The 21,865-nt window shown below is 26.8% G+C and overlaps 1 protein-coding gene across 5 annotated transcripts in view; it reads left to right on the forward strand.

Annotated features, from left to right (window-relative positions):
- Nucleotides 1-21,865, forward strand: part of LOC113549185 (pseudouridine-metabolizing bifunctional protein C1861.05) — a 193,171-nt gene that overhangs the window by 85,439 nt on the left and 85,867 nt on the right. For all 5 annotated transcript variants that reach the window (XR_003404914.1, XR_003404913.1, XM_026950371.1 and 2 more), the window contains exons 13-14: nt 5,818-5,975; nt 6,150-6,244. Coding sequence is in view for 3 of the 5 variants with exons in the window: in XM_026950371.1 (XP_026806172.1) it covers nt 5,818-5,975; nt 6,150-6,244 (253 nt within the window). In the remaining 2 variants the exon portion in view is untranslated. The remainder of the gene's footprint in view (nt 1-5,817; nt 5,976-6,149; nt 6,245-21,865) is intronic.

Raw genomic sequence — 21,865 nt, forward strand, 5'->3', positions numbered from 1 at the left:
TTATCGTACTCGGCTATTCTTTGCACGTAAGCAAGTAAGTAGGTATTTGAAATCTGAATAATATTTATTTTATTATTTTTTATTGGAAATATATATAATGGAAATAAACATAATATATTCTTTAATATTATAGTCCAATGTAATCATAAAGGTTTTATTACGTGGAAAATCGATAAATAGGATCTCATTTTTAATAGATATTTAAATAAATGTTTTCGTCTATTTTTCCATATACTTCACTGACTGGTGTTATTGACGATTAAATGTATTCAGTAATTTATCTTCCACTCATCGCAGCACTGTAGTCATACAACCATCTAGATGAAGTTGATTTTTACTCGATGCTGTTTAACATTTCGATGCTGCGATGGAGCAGATATGAAACTAAAATTCATGGTTTTACATTCATATTGATATATTATATCATCTTTGTGTATGCAATAATTCAATAACTATATATTTTCCACTCGACCCGTCAGTCGCACATCGCCAACAAAATTATAGATGCATAGTAAAAATGATTTTAAAAGTACCTACGACCCATCAAAAAGCACTTAACAACCGTGACAATAAATTATTTTTAATCTGAAATTGATTGATTCTTTACATAATCAATTTTAAAATTAATTTTGATTTGTCTAATATGTACGTGGTTTATTGGTATGTTTATATAATACGTTAATTGTCATACAAGTTAGAAAACAGAATGAAAACGATTTACAAAATAAGTGTACAGCGTGCGTAAATTTTAAAAATTCTAACTTACCTCTCTGTGGAAGCCCGTCTAATTCAGCAAGACTGAGCAGTACTTTAATATTTAAAATTTATGTTTTGATGAACCGAACAGATTTGTTTTCTACTTCGGATAAATGTAAAGTTTTGATTACCTAACAATTATTTCAACGGATATAATATACAGGCGTACCCAGTACGTACAGTACCACACCGTCGCTGGAATATGTTTTGACAAAATGTTTTCCGCAAGATTTTTGTTTTTCATTTGTGTACTCCCCAACGGTATATACCATGTACACTACATTTCTCTTTCTTGACGACGAACAACGTCGTCAATGATTAATGTACCAAAACTTCTTACATGAATACCACTCAGACGTCAAGAGCCAGCGTGTAGATGCATGTACAATAGCGACGTATTGTCTTCCATCAGCGGTTTATAGCGAATGAGTTATTCTGAAATCACTCGGAACTATAAAAGCATTACAATTATTTCGATTGTGAACAATAGTAGAAGATTTTTTAAAGGGGAGAGAGCAAGGCAGAGATAGAGAAATGAGAAAAATAAAAAATAAATATAATTTAAATTTTATAGGGTCCTTGAAATTCAAACTTCATTCGAAGTTTTAAGTTTTTATTTTTGGTTTGTCAATAACAATGAAAAACCGTTTATTTTTAAATTAAAAAAGTTGATTCTACCCCTCAAAAACGTCTATAAAATGATTATAATATAGTAGCTATATTTCTCTGCTTATTTAAACACAGAAGTATAATAATGCAAAGTTTAATCCTAATTTATTTTATTATTTAAAATAAAATAAACATCTAACAAATTGTTTTTTAAATAGTGAATCAAAAATTAATGTAAAAAAATTATACCTATCAAATATACTAACATTTTAATAAATGTAATTTTAATTAATCACATAAAATAAAAATTTGAATGACTTATTTATATTTTAGATCATTTACAATATTATAGTCTTTAAATAAAAAATTAAGAAAAAAATAATAAAACTATTATGTTTAAACTGTAACATTAATTATTTTATCTAGACATTATTACTCGTATATATACGAATAAGACGGTACAATTTTAAATATTAAATCATTTTTAATAACTGACTATCCACCTAGCAAAATGAAAAATAGCCATTTAATAAAAAACAAAAATTAAATCTTCTTGTAATTATTAATCTTTTTAATTGTACGAGAACAGATGTTTAGCGCAAAAATTATAAAGTAAGGTATGTTTTAGAGTAATTTTTTGTTCTAAAAATTGTTTTTTTGTAAAAATAGCACAGTTTTGTAAAATTTACAACTTCTTAGCTATATTCAAAATTTAAAACACGAAAAATTTATTTTTGTTTAAAAATAATATTGTCAAATTTAATTTAATGTAATTTCTTAATAGTAAAATGATTAAAATATATCATCAACTCGAAGTTTGAACGAATCTATTTTGTCTGTTTTTTTTTTATTAATTAAAAATTAAATTGCAGCTTTTAAAATTAAAACGATTGTGAAACAACTGTCTGTCACAGGGGAGTTTCGTGGAGGTAATACAAGGGGCGTGAATTTGGCATTACAATGTTAACCGAACTTTCCTAAACATATCCAATAATGTTTAAATGGACTTGTTGGACATTGTTTGAAACTTGTTGAAATTTGTTGTAAATTAATATATCAAAACGCAAAATTATTTAATTCCAGAAAAGTTCATTGACATATGAATTTTAATTTTAAAAAATCAGTATATTTTAAACGTAGTGCAAACTGCGAATACTTGGTAATGATTTATTCATAATTTTTATAGTCAACGTTATATAAACAACCGTAGTATGTACCAGTAAACAATTATAACTGTAGAATGTCGCAGAGTGAAATCATATAATTTGACTAATTTTTAAAATGAATACAAATTGAAAATCCATTCTTATTGTAGACACTTATAATTACAATATTGTTAAAAATATTTTTCGTCTGAATAGAATGCCTAATATGATGTAACTAAAAACTGAACATTTGCAGAGTTATTGTCCACCAATACCGGTAATACCTCATTATAATATGAACGTACTATGTTTTGTGTTTAATGTAATCTCATTACTAAAATCGTATAGGTACACGTTTGAGGGTTACTGTATTTTTCGACTATATTATTCGATTAGCGTCATTAAGGATTATTTAAATATTACGCCCTAGATATTATACCGAAATAATCCATACTTGGACCTTATCTTCTTTATTATACACATTACACATACCTAAGTAACACTGTGTATGGGGTTATAATTTATGTTCGAATATGAGAAAATTAAAGCGTTTGATTACATATTTTAGACCTTGTAGTGATCAAAATTCCGGTAAAAAATTAAGTATAAATCTTTTTATTTTTAAATGTTTACGAACACAAATTATGCAAAAATTCGTTTGTTAATTTATTACTTTTTTCCTTTACTAAATTATCGTGTTGCCAGTTAAAATATTGGAAAATAAACAGCAAAAAACAGGAAATTCTTTTCACAGTTACATATATAATAATAATAATAATAATACATATAAGTATTTATATATAAATAGCATTTTGAGCAGCACAGCAGTTTATTTATTTATTGTAATGTCTACTTACAATAATAGATATAATATGTAGGAAGAGTCAACTAAAATAAAAATTATAATAAATAATAAATATAGAAAATTATTATTAATATTGCGATAACAATAGTTCTTTAATAATTGAATAATAGTTTCAGAGATTTATAATAATAATAAAAATAATTCAAGAATATATTTAAGATATAAGAAACGTACGCGTGTACTATTACAGTATGATTATACATAAATAAAAAAAAAGAAAAAAATCACGATTTCATTAATGTAATTTTGTACTTTTGGGTTTCAGTGATAGCACTTTGGCCTTACATCATATATACTGTCAATATTATGTTTTACTATTTTTATGTACTTAATATGTTTTACCATTGGATTTAACAAAAATAATTATGCATTTATTATTTTTTAAATTAATGTATTATTATACGATGTAACCAGTAAGAAAAATATGTTTTGATATTGAATAATGGGTTCGCGTCGTCTACACTCTGTGTCCCAAACGAACAATACAACTAATGGTTGGGTAAACAATCGAGCTGAAAAGAAAACATATAATATTATGTTTGTGCATAAACGAGGTACACCCATTACAACATTAAGGATTTTCCGAACCATCTCATAATATAAAATGAACTCGACAAACTCAGTTTTACGTTTAAGTACCGATTAACTAGTGAGTACATAAAACCGTTAATGCCAGTCATAAAGTATACAGTTTATTATTGATGGGTCACTGTGGTTGTATTAGGAACGTGTCGACAGATACGTTTTAATTTTGTCACGTTGTTTGTACATGTCATACTATATTACATTACATTTGAATGATCACCCGAAGAAAAAAATACACGATTCCCTTTCGACGTCTCATGTACCAGAGTATACATCGTAGCAGTCTATCAGGATTCATCAGCGAATGTACCCATACATATCAAGGTATACCTACCTACGATATGAATACTAAAATCTCAGCGTTAAGCTATTAAGTCGTGTAAATTGTTGAGCAGTTGTTTTAGTATTTTATTGGAACGATAAAATATGAAACAGTATACAGATAGTATTAATCTGCTCATAACGCGGTTAAATTATAAATCGTAATATTTTCCGAGTTCCGTATTGTAAGACAAAAGGGTGGTGCTGTGTTTTAAGCTATACGCGCGTTCCAATTTATTTTAATCGACTAATTAATTTTCGTTTGTCCAATCAATACAATCTTAAAAAAAAAAAAAAAAACAGTATTCCTTTATGCTAGTTTACGAAATCGTTGCTAATAATAATTCTTTATTTCTGACCTATATTCTGTAACTTGGCGAAATGGAGTAGATATTCATAAGTCGGGTGTTATATACAGTGTAGTATACTATAAATACAAACACAATACATATTTATTATATTTATTTATCTAATGCTCGTGGAATATATTTAGTACATAGGTATAATATGCTATTGTATGATTAAATCGTGAAATTATTATTTTATACATAAGCATTGTGTACATGCGTGGGGTACATTTAACATGTCAGAATTCTAAGTCGTGTGTTATTTTTCTTGAACGATCATGAAACATAATCCATAAAACATTTTCCGTTACTTAAATTAATCTCCAGAAGCATAATAATGCATCACCGAGCGTTTCTGACAAGCACGCAGAGTTGTCATTTGTTTCGTGTTTAATTGTATGTAATATTCATTTTTCACCGATTTTTAGTCATTATTTTGGTATTAGTATTTGTTTGGAATGTAGTTTTTATTTTAGTAGAAGCGGTTTCTGGAATTTTTAGTCTGTAATCTTCGAAACCACAGAGGGCTGTTCGTCAAGAATAATACTATAGATATGTTTGATCTCGATTAAACGTTTTTTTTTTCGAGCATTTATCTACAGAGTTATTGATGCCAATTCTATTGAGAAAAATTTGATCGAGACCATTTTATCAGTACAATATTGTCATGTAACTTAAGAATCTTTGTAAACGTCAAATAATTGCGAATCTCACAATGCTTAAATAAATTTAAAAGACTAAAGTCCTTATTAGCAAATTTATCGTAATGGAAACACTGTAAAAAAAAAAAAAATCAAAATGTAATCACATTTAAACGCTAACGTTAGTGTCGTGTAAATTCTTGTTGTACTGACACGATTTTTGTGGATTTATTTGGTACCAAAAAAAAAAGCAATAAAAGTTAAATTTTACAAATCTGATAGGCTTTTTCGTTGATACGTCAATCGACGGTTATCGTTATATCAACTTTAGTTTGACTTTTGTCGTCGTTGTGCTCCCATGGATTTCGAAATAAGTTGTTCTTTATCCGTTTAAACATTATCAAACTCGCGTGCTTGACACAGAGGTGTTGTGTGTACGTATAAGTGTACAACAGTAATCGATGGACAACTTCCTTATCATCGAATACTAATTTTGAACGCTTTGTGAGAGACACCAAAGGGAATTTCATTCTGTTTTTTCATTACAGCTGAAGTGCGTGTAAATTACGCCATTAAAGTTTCCATTAACGGCAGCGACGAATTCGACACACGAGATCGCATAATGAATAGTTCAAAAGACATCGTTTGTAAGCTAATATCTCACATTCCCGTCATTATGGTAACGCTTGGCGACAAAGGGCTGTTGGTATGTATAATATATATAGTATATGTATAATATGTATTATATTATATATATATAGATTTATGAACTCGAATCATTTACAGTCCAAAAGGCTGTCCGTTTAAAAAAAGATGAAAAAAAAAACAAAACTCTTTTGTGATAAAAATATCTAAGCGATGTGTTTTTATTTTGTGACAGTTGGCCTCGAGACAATCCGATGACACGGTTTCGTTAATACATTATCCAGCGCAAAAAATAGAAACGCCTGTCAGTGCTTCTGGAGCCGGTGATTGGTACGTACCTACCATTTTATAAGAACTTACATTATTATTTTGCTTTTATTCGTTCCTTAAAGTCTATGCATTCCTAAACTATAATTATTTTTAATAATACTAATTTTTATCATGTACACAAAGTTGGTATTGGTACGAGAAACAACTTTTTTCCAGCAATGGTTGCTCTGTACAAAAAAATAAGGAAAAGTGATTAGTAACCTTATTTTGAGGTAAAAAAGATAATTAAATTGGTAACCACTATGTTGTGCAGTAGATTTCGAATGTACCTCATCATTGAGTAAGTCTCTGTAATGTAATGTACCTATATGTGTTAAATTTGAATTCGATGATAAATATTTGCATACGAAAAACGATTTTCTGTATAGACGGTCTGACAGCCTGTATTACCAAATATATTTTATGATTTATTTATATTTTTTCTAAAGTAATCTACTTGATTTTATTTCATTAATTTTTCCGTAAACATTGCATTTATTGTATTATTTTTATTTAATTATTATTAATATCTATCTATAACATATATTATGTTATTGTTATTAACTTTTGAATCAATACCAATTTATTGTAAAATACATATTGTATAAGTTCGTTGTATAAATAGGTTTGATGAAAAATCGTTATTTTACGTGCGAATATATTTGAATTCGTTACATTTTTAAGCTTGGGATGCATAAAAAAAAATCTATAGAATTACACTTATTTTAATTTTATAATTCTAGCGATGACGGCTTATGAGAAATATAATTGTATAAATATTTAAAAGTTTGTCGATCTAATAAAACACTATATAAACAATTATTGAAAAAAAAAAATCATGAATATCGCATGGCTTATAAATAACTCAAGTAGAGTAAAAATATTTTTCTCAATTATCAAGAAAACTATTTAAATGTATTTATTTGAAATTGTTTATAAATAATTAAATTCAAACAATTACATTCATCGCTTTACTAATTATCTAAAAAAAATAAAATAGTAGCACAAAAGTAACATAGTTAAATTAATCGAATACAAATTAGAATATCTATGTTGAATATGACGTGGTACCAAAAACTCTCAGTCTTTGTATCTGATTAATGATAATGTTTATAATCTCGTTTTCGTTTTGTATAAAATTTAGATTGCACATTGCAGGCAAATGATGTACCAATGGTATAATTCATAAAGCTATTCAACATTTATGTAATTCGCTCATACTCTCACTAATGTCTAATCATAATTCATAGTATAACCATAGCCTATAGGTTTAGCCGTTTGGGTAGTGCAGATAATTGCATAAAGCCGATCAGCAAAACATTTTAACGACGATAACGTAAGCGATTTTCCAGGAATTCAATTGATGTCAATCTGTCCTTTGAATTTACAATTCGATGTTCAGCTAAATCTGCGGTAGTATAAGAATACCATAATAATAAATTAACAAGTACCTATTATTAAACCTACCACACGTTCGCTACTTGATTTCTAAATTATTGATTTTTAGTGACTACCTTAAAGGAATTATTTATTTTCTTCTTTATAATGACGTTGTATTTATAAAATAATTTTCGGTTGAAAATTACTGTTCATTTTTACATTAACAATTTTATTTTTATTATTTTTTTTCCAAATTATTGAGTAATGTCTTCAAATTATGCAAATAAAAAAATGATTTACAAAATACATTAATTTACTCAGAAGATGACTGTTGGATGATAAAAGAATCACCTGGTATTTATAGATAATTTCAGTTTTATAATTTAAGCGAAATGATTACAAGCTTCACATTATAGAAATTAAACTTAACGACATGGAAACTTTCTAGTAAATTGAACTATTGTTATATGAACTAAATTTTGAAATTCAAACATGTATCAAACCATCAAGGTTTGCTGGTTTGTTAAATAAATTTGTTTTATTAAATATATTTTATACTATTGTATTGTTCGTCGTCATGTTATTTTAGATTCTGAATGGAGCAATGAATGTATTGATTTTGCAATGATGTATGTGTGTGTGTTTTTTTTTTGTGTGTATATAAGATAAGCAGTCGATAAAATGCTTCGATATCAACTTTGAGGGTGGTTTTGGATAGAAAATTATATCTAGTTTCAAAGAGGTCAAATCAAAAATTCCCAATATTTTTTTTTTCATAAATGTCGATAAAAAATGTGTGAATGGGTAAAAAATATTGAGTTTAATACGAGATTCCTAATAGTTAGTTCATTTCTCAATTAAAAAATATCGAAAATTTATAGTCACAGTATTTAAATTTAAATGTTGACAAAGTTTGTCAAAATCTCAAGAATTACAAATTATTTTGTTAGAAAAATGTATAAAAAATGTTCTTTTTTATATAAGATTTGAAAATTTAATACAAGGTTTTTTATACATTTTGTAACTCATATAAAAAAAAAAAACTACTACCGGAAATTATATTAATTTTTTATGACCGTTTGAATTTAAAATTTTACTACAATACAGATATTTACCCGTATAATAATAATTTCTATTTACACCATTTTTGTTTTTTATTGTAATTCAAAAATAAATAACCGTAGATATATGAAATTTTCACAGAGTATTTAAATTATTATTTCAAATCATTTTAATTCTTCAAATGCATGATGAATTTTTGATTTTTTTTTTTAGTTTATTTTTATACAAATATCAATAAAATAATATTCGAATTTAATATAAGATCCTACCTAAGTTTTTTATATATATTTATAAAATTATTAAAAATTCATAGGCATAATATTTTTATATGCATTTAAAGTTAAATTTTTTACAAAATATAACAAAAAATACAAACTACGAGTAAATTACGTAGTAAACAATTTTTAAAATCTCTATTTTTATAGCTTAGGTTTGAAAATGTAACATAATATTTCTTATAAGTATTTTATATAGTAACTAAAAAATCTAAAAAATATACAAACACAATTTTTTTTTTTTTAAATTTGAAGAAGTTTAAATTTTCACTAAATTATGTATTTCAACGATGAATAACGGTGTTAATTATTTTGTAATAAATCCAAAATATTATTTGTGAGAACCTTTACTTATATTATAACTATTATGAATTTTATTATACGCAAAATGACATTTTTGATTTATTTTAAGATACAATCTATTTATTCTATGAGAGTATAAACCTATTTTTACTGTTATACAGTTTTTACAGAAATATGGTATTAAATTTTGAATTATAATATAAGTTGGTATAATATAGTACTATAATAATATATTATATATAAATATATATAGTATAATATATACTATTAATAACTATTTATATGCAGATTTAACAGATAAAATAACTGGTTAAAAGATATAATAAAATATTTAGTTATGAATTATTGATATTTTTTAATGTAATTTATAATAAATAAATGAAATGTTTATTTAATCTTAAATGTAATTATAAACATATAAAATATATACAGGGTGTCCCGCGAGGATTTACCCATTGCGATATCTCCTGAAATAATGGAGATATCATAATTCTGGTTTTTTAATAATATTCACAGGAACAAGAATTACAAATATTTCATGTTTTAATTTATTTTTATGTTTTGGTAAAAACGTAAAAAAAATGTATTTTTTTATTTAATTATTTAAAAAAAAATTGAAGATAGCCATTTTGTAGAGTTTTTTTTTCTGAAAATATTGACATTTTAACATTTTAATTTCATCAATTTTTTGATTTTTAATATTTTTTCTAGTTAAGAAATAAAATATGATGTTTATTGCAAGCCACACTGAAACCCGTTCGCCAGCCGTACGAGCACGCGGGCCACATGTTTGATACAATGATATCGCTATGGCACTATCGTATTAAATAATTCGCAGTTTTTTTCGAAACTAGAAAAAATATTAAAAATCAAGAAATTGATGAAATTAAAATGTTAAAACGTCAATATTTTCAAAAAAAAAAAACTCTACAAAATGGTTATTTTCAATTTTTTTTTATTTAATTATTTAAAAAAATACATTTTTTAACTTTTTTACCAAAACATAAAAATAAATTAAAACATGTAATATTTGTAGTTCTTGTTCCTGTGAATCTTATTAAAAAACCAGAATTATGATATCTCAATTATTTCACGAGATATCGCAATGGGTAAATTCGCGCGGGACACTCTGTATAATATTAAGATAATATGGATGAAATTTGAATTTATGTTAAGTATGTACACTATCAAATGCATAGCATCTAAATTATAATGAAATTATTCTTTTGAGATAAAAGAACGGCATTTTTAATAAGCTATCTAAAATTTTATTTGTTTTAAGTAGGCATAGTATAATAATTGAAGACACTCAATATGAGTAAAGCCGAAATATTAGAATTTTGTTTATTTTCAGTTTGTTGTTATTACTTAGTAGTACATACACATTTTTTTTTATGTTGATTAGATGTGGTCATGCTCAATACAATTTTTATTTTTATGCTAATTCTACTCTTAACAATTTTGATGATTAATTTTTTTTTCATATTTTAAAAACATTTTAGTACCTTAATGGTTTAACCAAATTTTAAAATAAGTCGAATTACCTTTGAAATATCTCTCCTCTTGAAAATAAGTCTTAATGCACCACTGATTTATAAACACAAGTTAAAAGTATCTGTAAAATATAAACGAGACGATTTAGTGGTTGAACTAACCTTTTGAATAAAAAATATTTTAGTTATGAAAAAAATGTCTAATGAAATATACAAAAATATCATATCAATTTATTAAATTGCATTTTTAAATGAACTATTAAAATAACACTGTTTTAAACTTCTACTTCAATTCAATTCAGTCTTCTGACAAGAATATTTATTCTCCAACTGACCTTATTAAAGTTTTTCTATATTCATTTTTAACCTTTTCACTTCAACAACTATTAGATCCAATATTTCAATTATTTGTACAGGATTCTACGCCGAAAATTGATCGGATATTTTCTTAAAAGGTTGAAAACATAACAATATATAAGACCAATCTAAAACCAAAACGCTCTAAAAAGATGTACAGCGAACGTTAAATGGACGAGCATATTATATTATGTACAATGTACATTATATAATTTAGTTTTTTGCTTGAAAATGCAAATTTTTTGAGTACAGAACTTGAACTTTAGTAGAGAATATGCTTACTATCTCCAAGGTTTAAAAACAAACCAAAAATTACATTTCATGTACTAACTTATAATGTATATATATTTTACGAAATGCCACTCAGAATCGTTTTAAAATGTGATGATTCATCTCTATCAGATTGAAAGAAAATCCACGTTATATACATAATATATTATACGCCTTTAATAAACCTGACCAAGTGGCCCGCAGAAAACCGTGACCTACTCTGCGGTGTACCGTAAGTACCCATCATCTGAGAACAAAGTATGTCTGAGTTTTTATAATTTTCGTTTGACATAGTTTGTATAATATGTTTTATTGACTTGCCGCTATCCGCGCTGGTCCTTGCTTCAAACTTTAAATCGACGTGTTTAAAAACACGTCAAACGAGATAAACTTCACGCTAGTGCAGTGAAACGTGCTTTATCGGATAGTTGTGCCTGGGTCTGCGATTACGACGAACTCTATATATAAGCATACATGTGTACAATATTTGAGCGTTAATAATATCTTTACGTAACTATAATGTGTTCCGCCTTCCGCCGATCTCTCTACTGAACTCATATATACACTAGGTATAACGATTTTAAAGGAAATCCGTTTTATTCGTTTTAAACGATTTTCTAGGTAGGTATACTATATAATATTGTCATGTTATTTTAATATACACAATAATGGCGTCTACTTTATAGTATGTTATATATTCTGTATGCAATCGGGTCGGATTCCTTCATTTCGGATAAATGAACTCATCTTAATTACGGATCTAAATCGGGTATATGGTTTCAATGATTTTCAAAAAATGTGGCGTAGGTATTATCTTTCTGAGCGAAAATAATTAAATGGGTCAACTATGGGATACAATTTATTTACGAAACATTAATCAATAGACATAGACACCTAAATGTAAAATTTATCAAATACGATAATGAATATTGTGATAAATTTTATATTGGTTGGATCACAGAAGAAGTACGGATAATATTGTTGTGTTAATAATACGGGGCGAGGTAAATCATCAATAGCGAAATATTCCCCAAACCGTGGTTAGCAAAATTTGATACAATTCATAAGGTGTGCAGATATTGCAATTACAATTCACGTAGGTATAATATTTAAAATATTGCATGACATATTTTGAATATTTTGATCGAAAAAATTCTTTATAGGTACATTAGTTCGTTAAATTATTAAATATTAATTAACATAAGTGATATGAAGTTCACTAAAGTGTTAATTGCTCAATAGCTTATTATTTATTAACTCAATATTTATTTAAATAATATTATATTTGGCAATTTTACATAAACTATAAATTTTGAAGTTAAACTATAGTGCCCTAAACCATTAAAAATTATTTGATATAGTCAAATCTAAAAATAGCTGTAATAATTATCTAAATTATTTTTTGACATTGATATTAAATTAATATTTTTATACAATTCCTGTATTTAAAAAATATTTACTGGGTAAATAATCCCATCTTATACGTGTGTTTACTTCTTATAACTCCTGCTTAATCTAAAGTTTAAATACATTGTATGAAAAAACTAATTGATAAGGTGGGTAGGTACAATAGAAAAATATAAAAAAATAAAAAATAAATACAAACAAGCAGTAAAAGAAAGTAAAAAGTAATAAAAGCGTCGATTTATACATTTTCATAATGTTCATTAAAAAGTTCTTTCGTTTATGATTACAAACCTTTGTTTAAAATTAGTATATTAACTAACTTTAGGTATTTGCAACTTATTAAATATGCAGTTCAAATCGCCTCATGCAACGATATTATGTAATTATTAATTATTAATAGATATAATTATAGTGTTATATAAGCCATTTTAAACGTTGAAATTCTTTTTAATCAACTAGGGGAATATTGTAAAAATAAATTATTTACAGTAGTTAAAGGTAAAATACTAGAATGTTATAACAATAACTATTAGTCTTGTGATATTTTTCTTCTGCAGAGAAACTGAACTATAATATGCCTATTATTTCCTGTCGTAGTTTCAATAATTATAACTAAACATTTTTTTTACGATAAAATTCTCTAACACTACTCATTTTAAAACAAGAACTGAAATGAATTGGAATGTAATGGCATAATTTATTGGACAGAGTGCTGGAAACGATGTTTTTCTATTCTTAATAATAAATTATAACTGACAAATCCATACTTATAATATATTTATATAAGGAAACTCACAAAACTTTTTATATACCAAATTATTATTCACAACTATCATTTATGTGAATTATAATTTCAAATTATATAGCTAAGCAAATTAGACATTAAAAATTAATGAAATACCTTAAAAATGTTTACAAAAATCAAAAAATACAAAATAAAAGTTTTAGTTTTAAAGTATTTGCTACATGATTCAAACAAAGTACCTACTTCAAATTTATGTTTCAGTTGTATATAAAAAAAAAAATAATTTGGCATAAAAATCTGGGTCCTATTAATTTTCATTTCATAATAACGTTTATTACCGATTGGCTATTTAATTTATTAACGCACGTTATAATATTCATGGCAATATATTTTATACATATAATATATATTTATTTCTCAGAATCTTTAATGATTTTTTTTTAAGTACTTATAATTTCAATGGAGAATACAATTTTAGACTTAAGTATATTATTTGTGTTTTTTTACCTACAACCTATACCTAAATAGATTGGATTTGATTAGTTGGATATAAAAGTGAATTAAATTTCGCTAGATTTGTTTAAAATTATATCAAAACGAGGTATATTTACTTTTGTAAATAATTATCGTTAATTCGAACGTGTTTGTAAAAATATCAGTCAAAGACAATCAGTCTATATAATTATTATTACGGGGGGAGGGGGTTATGATAAGGATATCATTACAATGGACTCGTATATATCGAACGCGGGTTAATATTAATTAACTTGAGTGGTATAGGGGAAGGAAGTACTCACCGTGGCACTGTTATAGGATTTTGGATGACGGTGGCTGTGCAGTAGCAGTTTAAGGTGTCTGCAATAAAAACTAGCAGAGTGGCAAATCGCAAGCTTTTTATGGACGGGAACACTCTCTGGAGCTCTGGCCGTATTGAATTATACAGTCATTTATACATCGCTGGTAGCCGGTGGGGAGAGGGGTGAATCGAATTTACCGCCTGAAAAAACTTTTCCGGTATCCAATTCTCGTCGCGAACTGCCCCATCGTATACGATGGATATTTTGCTTTTGCTGGTATAAAATGACTGTGAAATTCACAGAGCGGGCGGCTCGTGGAACGAAGAGATGTAGATGGAAGAAAAAAAGTTAATTGAAAAAAAAAATGCTCGTAAGTGAAAACGCCAGTTTACACCAAAAGCTCCTCCGGGAAAACTATTCTTATTATTACGGTGTGTGTAGGAGGAGGAGGTTCCATTGCGGTGCATATATTGTTTTATTCGATTTTTTCACTTGTCAAAAGATACACATATCATATACGTCTTGCAAGCTCCTATGTGACACTTTAACAATGTAATACCTGCTATTCCTGAGGGCATATTTCTGATCGAATTTTCTTGTCATTATCGCGATGTAGAAATGTATTGCAAGAGCGTTTCAATTATCTCGTGACCATTGTAAAAGACACGAACAAATTTTTGAAAATTTTATTTTTTGGCGCAAATATTTTTGAAACCGAACAGAGATTGTAATTATAGACATTAGCGTACAAATTAAATCTGTTGACCAAGTTGTGAGACAGGGTTTTCAAATCTTTGGAGATGCTACACACACACGCGCACGCAGAGTTACACAAACGGATCGAAACGAAAGGCAAACACGTACAGAGAAGAAAAAAATAAAAAGGAATTATTTTTTTTTTCGCCAGAAAAGACTAAAGTCCTGCAGTTACCGAAGGAACCACTGATTAGAAAATAATTTGTTTCCTCGACCCTTTGTAACATTTTTTTTCCTTAGTTCTTTTCCTTTTCATCGGATTTCCCGCCACTTCTAACCTACCGGTACTTTTTGTTGCCAAACGGTAGACCTTTAACACACACTGAAAAACGGCAACGGGACTGGATGGGGTGTAATGTTTTAGACATTGAATCTACAGCCCTATTTCCCATGTTCGACATGTATTGTAAATTTATACATGGTAAATAACTGTTAAATAATATGTATCATATGTATATACATATATACATGATATATTTACATAGTATAAATTCGAACGTGCGTCATAGATATGTGAAGAATATGTAGGTAATATCTTATGGTGGCAATGATATTGTTATATTTACTATTTATATAAATATGATAATATAATATATATATAGATGATACACTCATTCATGGTTGTTGAATGAAAAAATATATCATTTTTTTTTCTTTTTATGAAATTCATGGTACGAACATTATATGAATATCATAAATACATACAAACATACATACGTATTTATACACAACCCTTTATCATTATTCCAAACAGCTCAAAAACCGAACACATTTCAACAGAAAAGCAAAATATGTAGTCATTTTAGGTACCTTATTTACACCTACCCACCATAATATTATGAACACATTTTCAATCAAGTATTGATTATTATGTTCAAAAATTCAAGTACATAAATATAAAATATTTAAAAAAAAAATAATCACTAATTATTTGCGTTTCAAATTTCCTAAATTTGAACTGTACACGATTAAATAGGCAATAGAAGTATTGCAGTATTCACGTCATCAAAGATTGATTGAGATTAATAAATTAATACCACTTAATCGTAATAATATTCATAAGGTATATATATATATACATCGTTCTTTTCTTTATCTGTAGATAAAAAAAGTTCAAAACAAAAAAACAAACGAATTTGATCCAATAAAAGCCGCAGCGCGTTCATAATTTGTAATAAGATCGTATATAATGGTCTTGTGCATTAAAAGCGCTTTATGAATTTTTATTAAAATTCTTATTTAATCACATCGCGATATTAATAATAATAAAGCTAATATTTATTTTCTACCCTTGTTATTTACGAGCTATGATTAAATTTCCATTTATTTAAAGGTTTTTATGCCGGCAATACAATGAAAATGTTCATTTTGTCGTATATTATATTATTTTCAAGCACGCGTTGGTGCGTTACTATTATGTATCAGTGGATAGTTATCATTATTGTTAGGGTTCTTACAAATGTTTCATAAATACGATTTTGCTTACGCTCCATAAAATTGATGAATGATGACCTATTTTAATTTATTTTTTTTTGTGTTAAAATACATTTGATAATAATTCTTGGAATACATTATATTTCTTTATATATATATATATATATTATATATTTGTATAAAATGTAGGTGCTTCAAACATTTTTTATTAAAATATTCTACTTGACGGAAAAAAATTCTTCAGAATTATTTTACGATATGACCTACACAGCAACATAGGACAACTCGAAAGTATAACTATACTTACTACGGTAAGACTTACCATATTTATCGAATTTATCAAAGATTTTTGAATTAAATTATGACAAAATGTATATTTTAAATAAATTAAAGTTATTATGAAAATTGTGTATAATGTAATACCTATTATACAATAATTCATTGGAAATTGGGTCAATGCATTTTTTTTTTGTTCAATTAAAAATAATGGTTTACTCGAATAATATTTCTTTTTTAATTTAAAAAAAAAAAATATTAATTATAATAATTTAATTTGTAATTTGTTTTTATTCTTGAAAAAAATCACAGCTCTGTAGTTATCTGTAAGCAGGACTAGTATTCATTATATATCTATCAATATGAACATTTAATTAGACACGAATTAGAAATCAGAATTTATATTACATTAACTTAACCCTTTTTGACATGGGTTTGTGGCTTATTCGTTTTTAAAAGTATTTACAACACAGGCGGGCATATAATTACATACAAACAAAATTAATTTGCGCTTGAATAATTAAAAATTAAATACAATAATTTAATTATTAGAATTGTATGTTTCGTGACGGGTACAGCGCTACCCTACAACGGCTTGTTATAAATTATGCTTTGAAAAACATTATCAGTCTCAACGATATTATATTTTGTAGCTTTCAAGATTAATATTCAGCCTTGTCGTTCAAGTCGTTGTTGTTGATAAAACCTATTTTTTTTTACTATTATGGTTGGTTTTGGTGAAATACTGAAATATAAAAATCGGAGGTAGCCCATTTATGTAAATATTTCAAAGGTTGAATTATATATTATCATTATGAAAGGAGTTAAGGAAGTTTTAAAGTGTATAGGAAAGTGGTGGGCAAATAACAAACACGACGGGGATACGTCTATTTTTCTATTCTTGTATAATAGGTATATTATAGGTATTAACAAATATTAATTTATACAATTTTCTAAATTGTATTAGCCTAAATTCACAATACAAACATCTTATTTTAACTTAATTTCACTAATCTTATTGAACCGGGTAAAATATATTTTACAATCGTAATCAGAATAATATTATATTTTAATATTTTTGTATCAATACTAATGGTTTTAAAATAATCGAGTATGAGAATGGTAGTTTTTTCTTCAGATGCTTTTTCCTCTGTGAATGGGCTGTTTTTACGCGGAGAATATTGTAGTCACTGAACAATGTGAAGAATATATTTAATCATAAGAAATACTTTGGAACGTTGGCGTGTCACATTGGATACAGTTATACGATATTTCTTTGACTTTGATTAGGTAGATATGGTTGAGGTCGGTGTGCTCAATTCTTGCTGCATTATGTTTGCAGGGTAAGGTATATTTGTAAAAGTAAGATATATGCCGTTTATTCCTTTTTCATTCTTGGAGCATGTTTGTGAATGATAGATTGATAGCTGTTATTACCAAATTGTTTGTCATATGTGTGTGTGTGTGTGTGTTTTGGTGAGGTACTGTATATATATATATGATTGAGATAGTAGGTGATGTGATCCCTTTGTTAGCTAGTTAATCAACTCTTTCTTGACCTGTAATGCCAGTATTACCTAGGTGAGACCTACATTAATACGACAGTTTTAGATTTTATAACGATAGACGATATTTTTTCATGAATATACTGGTCAACCTTGTCAAAGAGATAAGGTGAATCGGCCACAATAAGCACTTAGAGAATCACTGGTCATAGTCTCAAGCCTATTGTTTTATAACGTACATAATTTTGTTAAATTCATAGTATTTCATTCTTCAATAATTGCGTTTACTTAAATCAATATTTGTAATATCTGGTACCTACATTATTGACGAATTCATTTGTTCCTACATACTTCTAAATACGAAAAAACGATTTAAATGAAAATGCTCACTGTTTGTTAATTTAAATTTAGGATAATCATAATTTCAATCTTTGATGTCCTATCCGTTCGAACAAAAAGTATACTTAATTGGACAATCCTTATACATTTACTATTTCACATTATTATACAACATTTCTATACCAGTACCCATTTTTTTTTTATAAAAAAAAAATAGGATTTACGAATGTATTATTTATTGTTATTATTTTTTTTACCGATTTTAGTAATTTTGACAAAAAATAATAATGTCGAGACAAGTGTGCGTCAGACAAGGCTAGTTAGATTGATACCATTTTTAATTACTAGGTACTTCGATATCACCAATGAAAATATAAAATTTAATACATTTTTTCTTAGATTAAAATTGAGATTGAATTTCTTTTATTGCATTATTTTTAAGGTATATGTAAAAAAAAAAAAATGTTAAAATTTACAATAATTATTAATTATTATATATTTGTTTTTTTCACCTTGATTTTATTATAGTTCTTGTTTAATAATTAAACTAACCAACTTCCAAGTCTCAATTTTAAATAATAAAGTATAATTAAGTTACAAGTAATATAAATATATTTTCTGTTGTTGTTTTTAGTATTTAGCATACGATAAGTAATAATATTCAGAATAATATTTTTACCTAAACTAACCTACCTAATAAATAACATATAATACAAATAATCAGAATAGTATACTACAAGTTATGGTTTATAGTGCTTATTCAACTCAAAATATTCACACTTAGGAAGGCAAAATTTAAAACAAAATTTAATATTGATCTACTCCAATGGTCAATAGAGGTGAGTATTTTTAATTATTTAATATATTCGCTGTTAATTGTTCCTAATGATTTTCGGACTTCAACATTTTTCACTTCCGATTAACAGTTTTATTAGTAAGGACAAATCAAAGTTTACACTTACATTTTTAATATTTTTACTTTCTCAATAAAAATTAAAACCTATAATGAGAATATTATTAATTTGGGTTAAAAAATGGTTACTCAAGTAGAATTATGATTATATTATAATTGGTACATTCAGTATAAACAAGTGAAATACGATAAATTGTTTTTATCTTTATCATTTATTCAGTAAAGTGTATCCGACATAATGAGATCAATTTTATTTTTAGAACAGAGAGCGTGAGCAAGACCAGCATTATATACTATACAACTGTCCAGATATATTATTAATGATATTATACACATAGTTGGAGTATATAATTAATATTAAGCTTACAATTTAAAAAAAAAAATAAGTACCTAATTGTATTTTTTAAATATTTCGTGTGGTCGCGTTATAGATTGTTTTAAGTTATTTTATCTACCACTCAATATTACATAACCTTACCAACAGAGGTTGTGAATAACCCAAGTTTATTTTGTACTTACATACAAATTGTAGGTACCCTGGCATCCTGAAAATGAAAAGAGTAATGAGTTTAATTTCACAGGATAATGATATTGTATACGCGTGTTATTCTGTTTTTCTACGAATTTCTCTTACTTAAGTACAATCTTTCTAAACCAAGTTTTAATTAACACATTAGTGCATTTTTTGAAAAGCGAGTTTGTAAGGTTATTCCTAAAAGTATATTATAATAACTGCCGAGATCTTTGAACATAATCAAATAATGTATAGAAATAAAAACAGACGATTGAAACATTTTTGTTTTTGAGATCTGAAATGATTCATACATATTTTAGTTATTTTTGTTAGTATTTTTTATCGCCAATATAATATTATATATTAAAATATATGTTACGTTGCATGTTTTTACTATTAAATAAGTAATTTATAATAAAATGCAAATAGGTAAAAATAATAAAGGTTTATTTTAGATAGGTAATATCTAATTAGTTGCATGCTGTGATGATAATTATTCTATATCTTAGCCAGGTGCACAGGTGCTTATTATGTAGGACTAAGATGAATTTTTTTTAAAAGGTCTTGGAAATTTAATTAGACATTTAAAAAATTAAATGTTTGCAAAATATTAATTTATTAATTAAAATTCAAGAGTTTCGTGTTGTAAATTAAATTCAAAGGAAAACCCAAATTTTAATTTCGATTCTATTTAATTACTCGAACAGACAAAGATATATTACAAAATCATTTAATATAAGAGGCGTGTAGTTTCGAAACTATTAATTAATCGCATATTATTAATTTAATCATTTATAGGGACATTATAATAATGATAATAATATATATAGTTTCATATACTAGACGAAAATATCGTTTCTGTGGTTTGAATTTCTGTTTAAATTATATTAATATATCTTATACAATACTATCGGTAGGTATCTACCTTGGATACCTTATACCTACGTTTCGTGTAAACAGTTTTAGGTCAATAAATTAAGAAAATTGTATTTGATATATAGTGTTCGTGGAGAGGATAGAACTATTAAGCTACGCGTAAAATGCAAAGAGAATTCATAATCATTCTGAATAACACTGTATAATAAAATATCGCCTCATAAGTCGTACCTACCCGATATCTACCTATACTTGCGGCTGTACATATAGCAACGTTGTAAATCATGATGATATTGTGGTAACATTTTTTTTTTCGCAAACGAACGAATATAATAATACATAATATATCATTGATCATTCGGATATATTGCATTCGTTCCAGTCGACTACGTTACTTATTCAGACAGATATACTCGCTCACAACAATAACATATATATATAATATAAATTATGTATAAATGACACGCGGCGAGGACGTTGTGCGTCTTTAAAATATCAGTGCATTTTATAAACGCGAGTCGTGAGCGCATGTGTTTTATTTATCGTACAGATGAGTATTATCATTTATAAACATATTTTGCATTCGTGCGACTGGCGAATTTCATTGTGGCGTGACGGCAGTCGTCCTCTAACTAACCGCGTTCTCGATTTAGGGAATCGTCTACACGTGGTAATAATATAATGCGGACACACGACCACCGTCGTCGTGCAACCGTGTGTCGTTTATTGTGCGCTCAGAACTAGGTATATTGGCCCGAGAATTATAAAATAATAATTAATCTAAACGTCCATCGGTCCGCTGCAGCACGCTCCGCGCGTCGTTTGTCAACTGCGTATTATTTTTAGAGGCGAGTCCGCAAATAAACCACCGTGTCGTTCCTTCGGGATTCGATCATTCAAAAATTAAATCTACCGACGTCCGATCGATATTTCGAGACGG

Source organism: Rhopalosiphum maidis, chromosome 4 (assembly GCF_003676215.2).
Source record: "Rhopalosiphum maidis isolate BTI-1 chromosome 4, ASM367621v3, whole genome shotgun sequence".
Lineage (NCBI taxonomy): Eukaryota > Metazoa > Arthropoda > Insecta > Hemiptera > Aphididae > Rhopalosiphum > Rhopalosiphum maidis.